Source organism: Juglans microcarpa x Juglans regia, chromosome 7D (assembly GCF_004785595.1).
Source record: "Juglans microcarpa x Juglans regia isolate MS1-56 chromosome 7D, Jm3101_v1.0, whole genome shotgun sequence".
Taxonomy (NCBI): Eukaryota; Viridiplantae; Streptophyta; class Magnoliopsida; order Fagales; family Juglandaceae; genus Juglans; species Juglans microcarpa x Juglans regia.
Genome location: NC_054606.1, coordinates 7,537,005 through 7,550,628, shown reverse-complemented (window position 1 = coordinate 7,550,628; position 13,624 = coordinate 7,537,005). Strand labels below are relative to the sequence as shown.

At 35.4% G+C, this 13,624-nt stretch overlaps 1 protein-coding gene across 1 annotated transcript; it reads right to left on the bottom strand.

The window, feature by feature from the left end:
- Positions 1–12,613: 12,613 nt before the first annotated feature.
- Positions 12,614–13,624, bottom strand: LOC121239104 (18.5 kDa class I heat shock protein-like). The gene has a single exon (XM_041136240.1). The coding sequence runs from the start codon at positions 13,380–13,382 to the stop codon at positions 12,906–12,908; it is 477 nt and encodes a 158-aa protein (XP_040992174.1). The 5' UTR covers positions 13,383–13,624; the 3' UTR covers positions 12,614–12,905.

Below are 13,624 nucleotides of genomic sequence, written 5' to 3'. Positions count from 1 at the left end.
GGATAATATAAATATTCTCCAATCCCATTGAACAAAGCTGATCATCAACAAAGCATGAAAAACTCAATAGACAAACATGATCGAGTGAAGATAAAGAACAGAGGTATAATGGAGTCAGACCCACCACTTCCCTGCTTTTTTAGGTCTTTTTCTTTTTGTTGGGTGGAATGGAGCCAGCCTTGTTTGCTGCTATAAGTGAAGTCTGAAGTGTTGCAAATAACGAGAAAGGAATGCACTCTGCTGTATCTATTTATGATTGCTTCGGTTCAAAGTTTTTTTTCTCCATTTTCTACACATCCAAACAGACCATGCAAAATCCAAAAATAATAAAGGAGAGAAGGAAAGAAATATAAGGTCGGACGGAGGAGAGATGCAACAAAGAACGCTGGAAATGGGTCTCTTGTGCTGGACGAGATCTGTCGGGGAGGGGTTTGGGGGGTATTTTTTCATCCAGGCAAGAAGAAGTAAATGACGCATTAAAAGGAAAGAAAAAAAAAACAACATATTCCACGTCAAGTGGGAACCGAAAACGGGAAGATACAGCAGTAACTGTAGCAGCGCTTAGGAAATCTTACTAGATGAATAACCAAAAATCATTACCAAATCATAAGTAGAAACAAGTAAAAAATGGGAATATCAATACAAAACACAAATATAAAATTATATAACCAACTACATATTTGTACCGATTGAGAAAGTTCAGAAATGACAACCAGGAACCAAAAAGCCCAAACCCAAAAAATCTTGCATCATAACATACTTAAGCAAAATTAAGAAATAGAAACTTAAAAAATGTATGTATGGTACAGTTCAAACTATAAATTTACTTAAAATATGTCATCAATTTGAGGTACATCACATTGATACAGACCTCAAAGCAAAAATTCCAAACCACAAAGCAAATAGCCCAAACCTCTTGTGAGAACCAAAAATGAAAAATAAAATAAAAATCGGATGATTTAAAACCAAAAAAGTCAAGACCCAATCTTACAACATTTATGACAACATACAAAGGAAAAAAACTGGACATCATGCAACCAATATAACTCAAACTATAAGCCCGATTTGGATACACATTTCAAATGAGATGAAATGAGATGAGATATTTTAAATAACAGTAAGATTTTTTAAGTTAAGACAAGATGAGATAGTTTATAAAAAAAATATATTTTTAGATAATGAGATGAGATGCAATAATTTTGACTTTTTAGAATTTAATAAAGAAAAATTTTAAAACCATGACTGAGTATTCCCAACTAGTATCCCGACAAGCTTTTTTTTCTTACTTAATAATTAAGTAAGTATTTTTTTATTGATGTTATGATTTTTTTTCTTAAAAAAATATTTAAAAATGATTAAAAAAAATTAAAAAAAATAAAAAGAAAACACACTGGGCGGGATCCCAGTTGGGATCCCCCATGTGTGGTTGCAGAAACACTCTTTCATAAAGGGGTGAGTCCCACCAATGATTGAGTAATAGTTATGAATTTATTAATAAAAAATAATATTTACGAGTAATTAACAAATCTATCATATATAAATTTAAATCCCAAAATATATTCAGAAGTTGTTGGTTGAAATTATTCTATAATTTCAAAAAAATATTTCTCTTTTTTAAAACATATTATTATTCTAAAAAGTAATTTAAATCACAAAATATATTGGAAAGTTGCTGGCCGAAATTTATAATTTCTCTTTTTTAAAAGATACTTTATCTATTTATTTTTCTGTATATAAGAAATTTGTCATTCTTTTATTCTAATTATAAATTATGATAATTTTGATTATTGAAATAAATAAGTATATGAATTATGTTGTAGATTTGTTTTAAATAATTTGTTAATTTTGAATTTTCTAAGAAAATCCCAAAATGCACTTATATTCAATACTCACAACATTATCAATTTCTTTGTGAAAATATATTATTCTAATAATGACTTATTGATTATTCTATTTTAATCACAAAAGCTATTTTTTTTTTTATTGTGTGACATTCTTTTTACTATTTATGTCAGAAATTAATGAAATGAGTTTGAAATCTTAGAGATAAAATAGAGATGTGAAATTAACCGTTTAAATAGACAAAACTATCTCATTCGTATAGACCAAATGAGATAGTTTCATCTCATCTGGCAAACCAAATTGGGCCTAAATTTGCCTCAAATATGTTATCAATTTGAGATAATTAAAGCTACAAACAAATAACACAAAATTCCTTGCAAGAAACACCACCAGAACATCATAACATGAAAATAAGACAATAATGTGATGATATGGAAAACAAATTAATCAAATTCATATATTTTTCCAGCAAATTGAAACTGTAAATTCGATTCAAATATGTCATTAATCTGACGTAAATATATAAATTATTGAAATACAAAAAAAAATACATTTACAAACTAAACAACCTTTAAATATAAGAAAAATGATTTACGCACAATATTTTTCATAACATTTTACACAAATATGTTTTAAAATAGGGGTATTTTTGTAAAACATCTTATAAAAGTAACTTTCTTTTATAAAAATATTCTTATTTTATAGTATTGTTATGCAATGTGTTTTATATATATCATTACTCTAAATATAAACATAAAAGTAAAGGCACACACAACTGACACAATTTACATCTCCCATCACACACGAGACTCACAACTGACACAAGTTACAACTCTCATCAAAGAAAATAAAAAAAACAACAAAACATGGAAAAAAAAAAAGTCTAGCTTTTCACAAATCTTGAAATCACACAACAATAACAACAAAAAAGAAAAAAAAATCCCAAAAGAAGAGAGAACACACAAATCTTGAAATCATAGATTTTGTATCACCCACAACAAAAAAAAAAAAAAAAAAAGCACCAATGGATCTATATATTCACAAAAATGCAAGCCATGAAACCAAAAATAGCTATTACCCAGATGATCAACACAAAATAAGAAAAAATGTGACGAAATGAAAACAAAAAAAAAAAAGAACACTGGATGAAAAAAAATTCTATTCTAGGACAAATCCAAAAATCACACAACCAAAAAAACCTTTAATCTAGTTGATGAACTAAAATTGAAAATGACAAATGTGAAGATTGGAACATTGACATCAATGAAGGAAAAACAAACTGAGCTTGGATTTACAACAACATGAAAATGAAAATGAAAAAATCCACAACATGCAAATCTAGAACATGGAAACAAAGGAAAAAAATTATTTTTACACATCTGCCAATCAAAAGAGAACAAACCAACAAACGAAAACAAAATACAAAAAATCCACAACATGCAAACAAAGAAAAAAAATCTATTTTTCTACAAATCTCCAAAGCTGAAGAGAGAAAATGAACACAAAAAAACCAAATCAACAAAGAAGACGCATAGAAGAGAGAAGAGGAAGAGAACTAATAGAGCAAGCAACGCTGGTGCTGCCTCAATGCAATATTCCTCTGACAATGGCACAGCCGCACTACATAATAGAAGCAACCTTTAGAATGATTCCTTTGTAAGAGAATGGGTACATAAATGTAATTTCTATTTTAACATTTGAGTAAAACGTAGGCTTGGGAAATGCCTATATAAATTGTATCAAACCTTTGGTCATTGGTGTGAATATATATGATATAAAGAAGTTTCTCTGGAAACCGAATACTCATAGTGGCATTGCATCGAATACCTGTTGTGCATTGTTACTCTGTTATTCTCTTCATGGTATCAGTAGCTATCTAGGACTCACATCCTCTTCTTTGCTCAATCCTCATGGCCCAGAATAAAATCCCCACCCTGAGTCCCACTATCATCTCCTCCGCAGCTCATCTTATCACCATCAAGCTTACATCCGATAACTACCTTCTTTGGAATGCTCAAATCCTTCCTTTTCTCAAAGGCAACCAACTCTACGGTTTTGTCGATGGGACCTGTCCTAAGCCTCCTCCCACCATTAACGAAAAAGCCAACCCAGAGCATGATAAGTGGGTTTTCCAAGATCAGCTTCTCATCTCCGCAATCAACTCCTCTCTCACCGATAAGGTTCTTGCCCAAGTTCTGGGTTGCTCCACCTCTTATGAGGTCTGGACAACTCTTGAAGGGCTCTTCTCTGCTCAAATACAAGCTCACATTATGCAAACACAATAATCCCCTACTACTCTCAAGAAAGGCTCGGAGAGCATAACTGAATACTTCTATAAAGCCACAGCCCTCTCCGCTTCGCTTATTGCTGCTGGCCACCCTCTTTCACCCTCTGAGTTCAATATCTATCTCCTCGCTGGTTTTGGGTCCGATTATGAGTCACTGGTAACCTCCATCACCACTCGGCCCAACCCTATGTCTTCCTCTCAAATCATGAATCTCGTCTCAGCCATCAAACCCAGTCGATTCTTTCTGGCTCCTCCCTTTCCACTAATGCCTCTTCGACCCCCTGCTCAGCCCTTCCCACCTAACCGAGGTCGTGGTCATGGCTTTCGGAGAGGTCGGGGTGGAGGACACCCAAATCAGTCGGTTCCCACAAATGTTTTCACTTCTAATTCCTCAAATCACCCTACATGTCAACTATGTCTTAAAATAGGTCACACAGCCATGGCTTATTATCGTCGTTTTTATCATGCCTACCAGAATCCTCCTCCTTCCTCTTTCTCTGCTAAATACACAGCTTTTCCTAATGGTTCAGTCAATCCCAATAGTTGGTTTCCTGACACAGCAGCTACAAATCATTTTACTCCTAATTTCTCTCAATTAAATCTGGAATCCTCTCCCTTTCAGGGCATGGATCATGTTAGCATTAGATACGGATCCTCTATTCCCATTCAGAACTCTAGCACTGGCATTCTTCAAACTCCTTCCGGCAAATTTCTACTTCGTCACTTATTTCATGTTCCATTAATTTCTCGCAATTTACTTTCTGTTCATCAATTTTGTATAGATAATTCTATTTTCTTTGAATTTAATTCATCTGGTTTTCTTGTGAAGGATTTGCGCACTCAGGCGATACTTCTTCGGAGAACTGTTAAGGATAGTCTGTATGTTCTTGCACCTGATGTTGTGGCCATGACTTCCACCTCTTCTTCCCCACATGCACTCATTGGTGTTCGAACCACTCCACAAATATGACATGCTTGTTTAGGCCACCATTCTCCACGGACTACTTCATTTACCATTAAGCAATTTAATCTTCCCACCACCACTAAAACCAACATACAAACTTGTCCATCATGCCTCCAAGCCAAATCTCATGCTCTTCCCCATCCCCCGTCTCCATCTAGATCCCATTCTCCTTTTTAACTTTTATTTTTAGATGTATGGAGACCAGCTCTTGTGCTGTCATCTCTTGGTTTTAGATTTTATCTATCTATTGTTAATGATTTTAGCAAGTATATTTGGTTTTTTCCATTACATGCCAAATTTGATGTCTCATCTATTTTTTTTAGCCTTTTTAAAATATGTACATAATAATTTCTCATCCAAAATTCTTGCCATTCAAACAGATTGGGAGGGTGAATTTCATCCCCTTCCCAAAATTTTGAAATTTTCTATCGCATTACTTGCCCATACTCTCACACTCAAAATGGCAGTATTGAACGACGTCATCGTCATATTGTTGAAACAGGACTATCCCTCATGGCTCAGTCCTCTGTTCCAACAAAATATTGGACTAATGCTTTTCAAACAGCAGTTTTTCTCATTAATAGAATGCCCACTCCAATTTTACAAAACACCTCTCCTTTTCAAACCTTGTTCAAATTAACTCCTGATTACTCTTTCCTACGTAATTTTGGCTCTGCTTGTTGGCCCAATTTACGTCCTTTTAATCGTCACAAAATGGATATGCAGTCTCAACTTTGTGTTTTTCTAGGATATACACCAGATCACAAAGGTTACAATTGTCTCCACGTACCATCCGACAAAATTTACATCTCTCGTGATGTCCTTTTTTATGAGACACGCTTTCCTTTTAGTGAGAACTCATCATCTTCTCGATCCACAGCCTTACCTGTAACTCCCTCTCCCTCTCTCACGAAACTCCTCCATTCCTTCTCACCTGGGCCTCCCCTCATCCTCACAACCCATTACATCAAACGCTTCCCAGCTACCTGTTGTACTAAATTCTCCTCAGTCCACTACACCGCATTCTTCCCAGCCCATGACAACTAACTTAGCCCATGACACTCAACCCAATACCCAATGACCTCTACACCCCTCATCACCCAACCCTAACTCCCACTCCTCTGATACGCATATCTCTCTTAACTCAGCGCCATCTCCTTCTCACCCGAACCCCAACACTCCTTCTTCTCCTACAGAGTCCTCACCCCTTCACTTGCAAGCTCCTCTCACACCAGATCAACACTCTCCACCGTCCACTATAATTTCTCCTCCGCTGTCTCTCACAGATGCCATAACCTCTACTCCCTCTTCAACTACCCACCATATGCTCACTCGGCCCAAAACTTAGACAACTCGACCCCTCATCCGCTCGGATGGAACCGTTCCATGGCCCTTACCCAAACCCACGTCTCTTCTCACCGAAGCTCACAGCATTCCCAAGAACCCTCATCATACACAAAGGCCTCCAAATTTCCTGCATGGCGTGCTGCCATGGCCAGTGAATTTGAGGCCCTTCTTCACAACAACACTTGGATACTTGTTTCCCCTCATCCCAGTCAGAATGTTCTTGGCTCAAAATGGGTACTCAAGACCAAGAGGTTCACTGATGGCACCCTTGAGCGACGAAAAGCTCGTTTTGTTGCTAAAGGGTTCCATCAGCAAGCAGGTCTTGACTACTATGAGACCTTTAGTCCCGTCGTAAAATTCATCACCATTCGTTTGTTAATTTCTCTTGCAGTTTCTCGTTAATGGCCGCTGCATCAGCTTGATGTTCAGAACGTGTTTCTTCACGGAGATCTAGAGGAGGACGTCTTTATGCAACAACCACTTGGGTTTGTTAATCCTAACTTTCCTCACTTTGTTTGTAAACTCAGAAAATCCATCTATGGGCTTAAACAAACCCCTCGGGCTTCGTTTTCTAAACTAAGCTCGAATTGATCTGTCTTGGTTTTCATGCTTCAATCTCTTATTCCTCATTATTTATCTACACTTATGGTTCTGCTTGTGTTTATGTGTTAGTTTATGTAGATGACATTATAGTTACTGCCTCTGAATCAACACTAATCACAGATTTTATTTCTGCCCTTCGCACTACTTTTCCAGTTAAAGACCTTGGTATGTTACACTATTTTCTTGGCATTCAAGTGTCTCGGTCTTCCTCTGGTCTGTTTATGTCTCAGTCCCGCTATATTTCAGAACTGCTATTATGGACCAATATGCATAACTCAAAACCTGTGTCTACTCCTATGGCTACTACGACTAAACTTACAGCTCTAGATGGGTCCTTCTTTGAAGACCCCCAACTTTATCGTAGTGTGGTTGGCAGTCTTCAGTATTTATCATTCACTAGACCTAACATCTCTTTTACTGTAAATAAAGTGTGTCAGTTTATGCATACTCCTCAACTTTCCCATTGGCAAGCTATCAAACGAATACTTCGGTATCTTCGTGCAACAGCTTCCTTTGGCTTACAATTTTCCTCTCTTTCTTCATCTAAACTCACTGCATTCTCTGATGCTGACTGGACTGGCTGCCCCGATGATAGGAAGTCAACAAGTGGATTTTCATATTTTTTGGTTCACACTTGATCTCTTGGGGCTCCAAAAAGCAGCCCACCATTACTCGTTTTTCCACTGAGGCTGAATATGAATCTGTAGCCAATACCGCATGTGAGCTCTTATGGTTACAATCAGTTTTAAAAGAATTGGGCATATTTATAACTGAACCACCAAGCTTAATGTGTGACAACCTTGGGGCCACTTACCTCTCTGTAAATCCAGTTCTACATTCACGTACTAAACATGTCGATCTTGACTATCACTTTGTGAGGGACCGTGTAGCTGCAAAGACACTCAATGTATCTTTTGTTTCCAGTCATGATCAACTTGCGGATATTCTTACCAAACCACTTTCATCAAATAGGTTTGCACTCTTACATTCAAGCCTTACTATTTTTCCTGTGCCGCTTGAATCGTGGGGGGATAATAGAGCAAGCAACGCTGGTGCTGCCTCAATGCAATATTCCTCTGACAATGGCACAGCCGCACTACATAACAAAAGCAACCTTTAAAATGATTCCTTTGTAACATAATGGGTGCATAAATGTAATTTCTATTTTAACATTTGAGTAAACCGTAGGCTTGGGAAATGCCTATATAAACTGTATCAGACATTTGGTCATTGGTGTGAAAATATATGATATAAAGAAGTTTCTTTGGAAACCGAGTACTCATAGTGGCATTGCATCGAATACTTGTTGTGCACTGTTACTCTGTTATTCTCTTCAAGAACAAACTACAACCCTTGAAAAAAATTAGCCTAAACGAGATGAAAGCAGAAAAAAAATTAAAAAAGAAAAAAGAAAAACACTTCGAAAAAAAAACCAGAGGAGAGAAAATGAAGAGAAGAGAGAAGCCGCAAAGAGGATGCAGAGAAGAGAGAAGATGAAGAGAAGAATTGAGAAGAAGAGATAAATCGTAAACGATAAAAAATTTGACATCTACCCAAGAAAAAAGCCCTAAATCCCCGGAAACATAAATTCAAAATTTTAGATGAGAGAGGAAATAAGAAAAAAACAAAAAAAAAAAATACGAAGATATCAAAAGACACACGCAACTGAGACAAACGGACTGACACCAATTACATCTCCTAACACACACAAGGCTGAAACAGACACACTAACACAAGTTACATCTCCTATTAGTTAACCCAACGAAGATGAAAATATAAAATTATAGCCTGTAAATTTTCTAGAAATGTGCTTCTATAAAAAGAGAAAAATAATAAAAAAAAAAAAAGAGAGAAAAACCTACAACAAAGTTGATCAAAAGAAAAAATAAATAAAAGCTTCAACGAAATCAAAGAAAAAAACAACACAACATGAAAAAAAAAAAAAAAAAAAAAAAAAAAAAAAAAAAAAAAACCTAGCTTTTCACAAATTTTGAAATCACACAACCAAAGAAAATAAAATGCCCAAAAGAAGTGAGAACACACAAATCTTGAAATCACAAATTTTGTATCACCCATGAAAAAATGAAAGAAGAAAACAACAATGCATGGAAAAAAATTATATTTTGTCACAAATTTGAAAACCACACAACCAAAAAAAAATTTCAAAGTAGTCAATATATTTCTCCACAAATCTGTAAATCACACAACCAGAAAAAGTTACAACCTAGTTGATAAAAAAATTGACTAAATGAAAAGAAAAATAAACACATTAAACAAAGAAAAAATATATTTTTTCACAAATGTGCAAATAAAGAAAACAAAAAATAGAAAACCCACAACATGCAAATCCACAACATACAAACAAACAACATACAAAAGAAAAAATTCTATTTGTTTACAGATCCGCAAATCACACAAAAAAAAAAAGCTTTATCCCAGTCGATCAATAAAAATCGAAGATGACAAATTTGAAAACTAGAACATCGACATCAAAGAAGGAAAGAAAAAAACCGAGCTTGGATTTACCACAACATGAAAACGAAAAGAAAAAATCCACAACATGAAAGCCCAGAACATGCAAACAAAAAAAAAATAATCTTACCCAAATTTGCAAATCGAAAGAAAGAAAGCCAACAAACAAAAACAAAAAATCCACAACATGCAAACAAAGAAAGACCACTAAAGGCAAAGGAAAAAAAAAACCCCACCTATTTTGTTCAGAAATCTGGAGACCAAAAATCCATCTAGAATCCTCAAACCAGGTTCAACAGCTTGAAAAAAAAAAAGAAAAAAAGAAAAAGAAAACCAACAATGTACAAAACAAACCTGAAGAGAGAAGACGCAGAGATGAAGACAAAGAGAAAAGAGAAGATGCAGATAAGAGATAAGACGAAGAGAGAAAGGAGTTTGGTTTCGGAAAGAGAAGATGCACATGAAAGAGAAAATGCACACTAAAGAGAAGAGACTGAAAGAGAAAACAAAAAGATAAAACTGACCATCAGCCGACCTTTTGACGCACCTGCACCAAAAGATCAAAATGCCCTCACTTAAACAGACACAAAAGAACAAAACAGAAGGATAGAAAAGACACAACACGACACACAAACTACATACACTGACGAAGACAAAAATACTGTTCACAGATATTCTTACTTATTATTATAGAATAGATATATATTAAAAAACCAATTTTTTTAATAAAAAGACGTGATTTTACTTTAGGTTAAATTTTGAAATAAACATTCTCTTGCCGTACACGAATTTCCCTTGTCTCTCTTTCCTTTCTATATATATGTTTCACCTCATTATTTTGCCAGTTGCCGCTCGATCTCTCGAATTCTCTCCCTCTCGCCGTCACACCTAGATCTCTTTCCCCTTGCCCATGTGATACCTCACGATGGACAAACATTCCTTAAGCCAATCCGCAAACTCGACAGCTGCATAAGTTTTTTTGTTTCTTGCACTAAGACTCATTGTGGGGTATAAGAGACTGCTGCTGTCTTGAAGTTCAGAAATCATCATCAAGCAAACACTTTCAATTTTAAGCTTTCCAATCCCCATATTTGCACATAGTTGTAGACCACAGAATATATAGCAAGGATCTAATTTGAAACCTCCTCTTCCCCCTTTACTAGCTGTCAGCACCACCTCCCTTTTTGTATCTCTTAGAATGATCCCCACGCCAGCCTTACTTCGATCATAAAACATTGCACCATCTATGTTTAATTTTAGAAAATCTGCTGGTGGGGGTACCCACCTATAGCTTGGCTACTTCTGAACACCTTGGACAGACCTCATGACCTTAGGGACTTTTTGCATAGAGATAACAAAATTAATCACCTGATATGTTTCATACATACTTTTTCATGTGCCTTTTCATTTCTTCTAAACCAAAATCCCCATGCAAGTATGATAAACCTAGTCAGCTCCTCTATAGTGCCTTATTCCTTAACTCACATGAACACTTCCTTCACTGGCATGTTCTGATCCACCTCTTGTAGAAGAGGGACATACCTGAACCAATGGTCTTGAATGCTGGGACAGTGCAGAAGGGCGTGTGGTAAATCCTCCATCTTGTCTTTGCAAAAAAAGCATTTATCACCCACATCAATTTGTCTTCTTCTTAGATTTTTCGAAGTTGGAAGGTCATCCCTACATGCAAATATTTTTACTTTGTTAGGAATCTTTAACTTCCATGATAGAGTAGACCACAATGAATGTTGGATCCTAGCATTCGAGGATTCCCCCATGTTCTCACTTTTGGTAGCTCTAAATTAAGAATCTGTAAGTACTTTTAACATTGAATTTACCACTCTTCTCCTAGTCCCAAATCTATTTATCCTCAATATCACTTAGTCTCGGATTAGTCTTGAAGATCACATTTGCTACATTTGGATTTAGATAGAGCTCTGATTTTCCTTACATTCCACCATTTTGTATTGCCATCAATCAGTTCTTCCACTTTAGCCTCATCTAAAACAATTTATGCACCTGCAAGTTCCCTTTCCAGAATTGAATAACCAGGTACCCAGATTCTAAAGTATTTACATACTAATTGTACGTACATGATCTAAAATCACAATTTCAAAATTTCAAGTCCGAAGGAGAAAGACTCGAGAAGTAGGTTCACTTAGAAATTATTAAAATATTTAATGTAAATAAAAAAATAATATAAATTATTACTATTATTCAATTTATCGATTCAATTAACTATATTTAAATAAAAAAATGTCATGATAATTCGAACTAATATATACCTCTTAAGAATAGAAATCTTAACTGCTTACTAACCAAATAAAAGATTATATCCTTTAATAAATTAAAATCATTTTCAATATATTTTTTAATATTTAAAAAATTATAACTTCTCAAAAATACTTCTTCATTTTAATTATGACTTTTTATAAATATCATTTCATTTATATAAATTATAATTTTTCACAAATATCATTTCATTTATATACTTTTCATCAATACCATTTTATTTAAATAAATTATAACTTTTCACAAATACCATTTTATTCCATATAACTTTTCATAAATATTATTTCATTCTCTATAAATTAAAAACTCCACTCATAAATTCATTTACTCTAAATTCTTTATAAAAATTAAAAAAACACTTCCTTCCTCTTTCTATTTATCTTTCTTTCTTTAGATTTTAACAAATTTATAAGAAATTCGAAGATCTTCGTTTACGTGCATGGATAAAGAGATTAACCAAAACCAACATTATTGTCTACTGTTAAAAAACTTAATACATGTTCAAAATTAGAGACAATAAAATCAACTCTAAAAAATAAAACATCTATCACAACATTCCTCAACACCAAATTTTCTTTCTTATTTATTCTTACTATTTTAGATATTCTTTTAAAAAACATTTCAAAATTCTTCCCAACAGATTCCAACTAAAATAATGATAAAAATTATATTGTAAGCAAATAAAGCTCGAGTATGCAAATGAAGTTTTACATTTTCATTTTTGTTGGTTTAACTCGATCGTGATTGTGGGATTAGCAGGATCTGATGCACCGGTAATCGTGTCGAATTTTAATACTGAACAGCGATTTAAATAAAGAAGATTTACAGGACCACTTGCACTAGCTTGCAGTTGTAATAATAGTACAATATTAGGTACTACGCGTACACTCCAAACAACTCCACGTACAATGACGCGAACCACTCAGAAACAAACCTTCCAAACACAAATCATGGACTCGAAAACATTCTTAAAAATTCAAACCTTCACATACAAACTCGACACAGATACTTCAAAAACGCAACATATACTGCTAGCTTCTATGTAGATCCACCTGTCGCATCGGAGAGATGACACTATCTTGCTTTGGCTAATTAGATTTAGCCAGAAATTTCTATGGCCTTGACTTCTGGTTTCGTGACTTCCTCTTTCGGGACAGACACAGTCAAAACCCCATTCTCCATGGAAGCCTTAATCTGATCCATTTTTGCGTTCTCCGGCAGCCTGAACCTCCGCAGGAACTTGCCGCTGCTACGTTCCACCCTATGCCAGGTGTCGTTCTTGTCTTCCTTCTCCACGTTCCTCTCCCCGCTTACCTGAAGAACTCTATCGTCTTCAACCTCTACCTTCACTTCCTCCTTCTTAAGTCCCGGGAGATCGGCCTTGAACACGTGGGCTTCTGGGGTCTCCTTCCAGTCGATCCTGGTGTTGGCAAACGCAGAATTTTGGCGAGAAAACTCGGAGAAAGGGGTGGAAAATGGAGAAGGGAAAGGAAAGTCCCTGAATGGGTCCCAAAGGTCGAGAGCGAAGGGATCGGAGTCTCGTCGGCCACCAAAAAAGCTTGGAATAAGCGACATGGTTACTTTGCTTGCTTTGGTGCTGAGTGGACTTGGATGTGAGGTATTAAATCGAGGCGAAACAGAGATTGGTTGCTGAGTATTTTAACAGAGAAGATGCTTTTCAGATAACTCCACTATGAAAAGCTGTAGGACAGACTCCCATACTTATAGTACTTGGAAGGGACATTCTAGGACTTTCTCGGACCTTATCTCGTTGTTGATATTGCAATTGGTTCGGCACTTTGATGGACGAAGTTTCT

Coding starts and splice junctions, on each gene's coding strand:
- LOC121239104 (XM_041136240.1), bottom strand. CDS start 13,382: ATGTCGCTTATTCCAAGCTTTTTTGGTGGCCGACGAGACTCCGATCCC.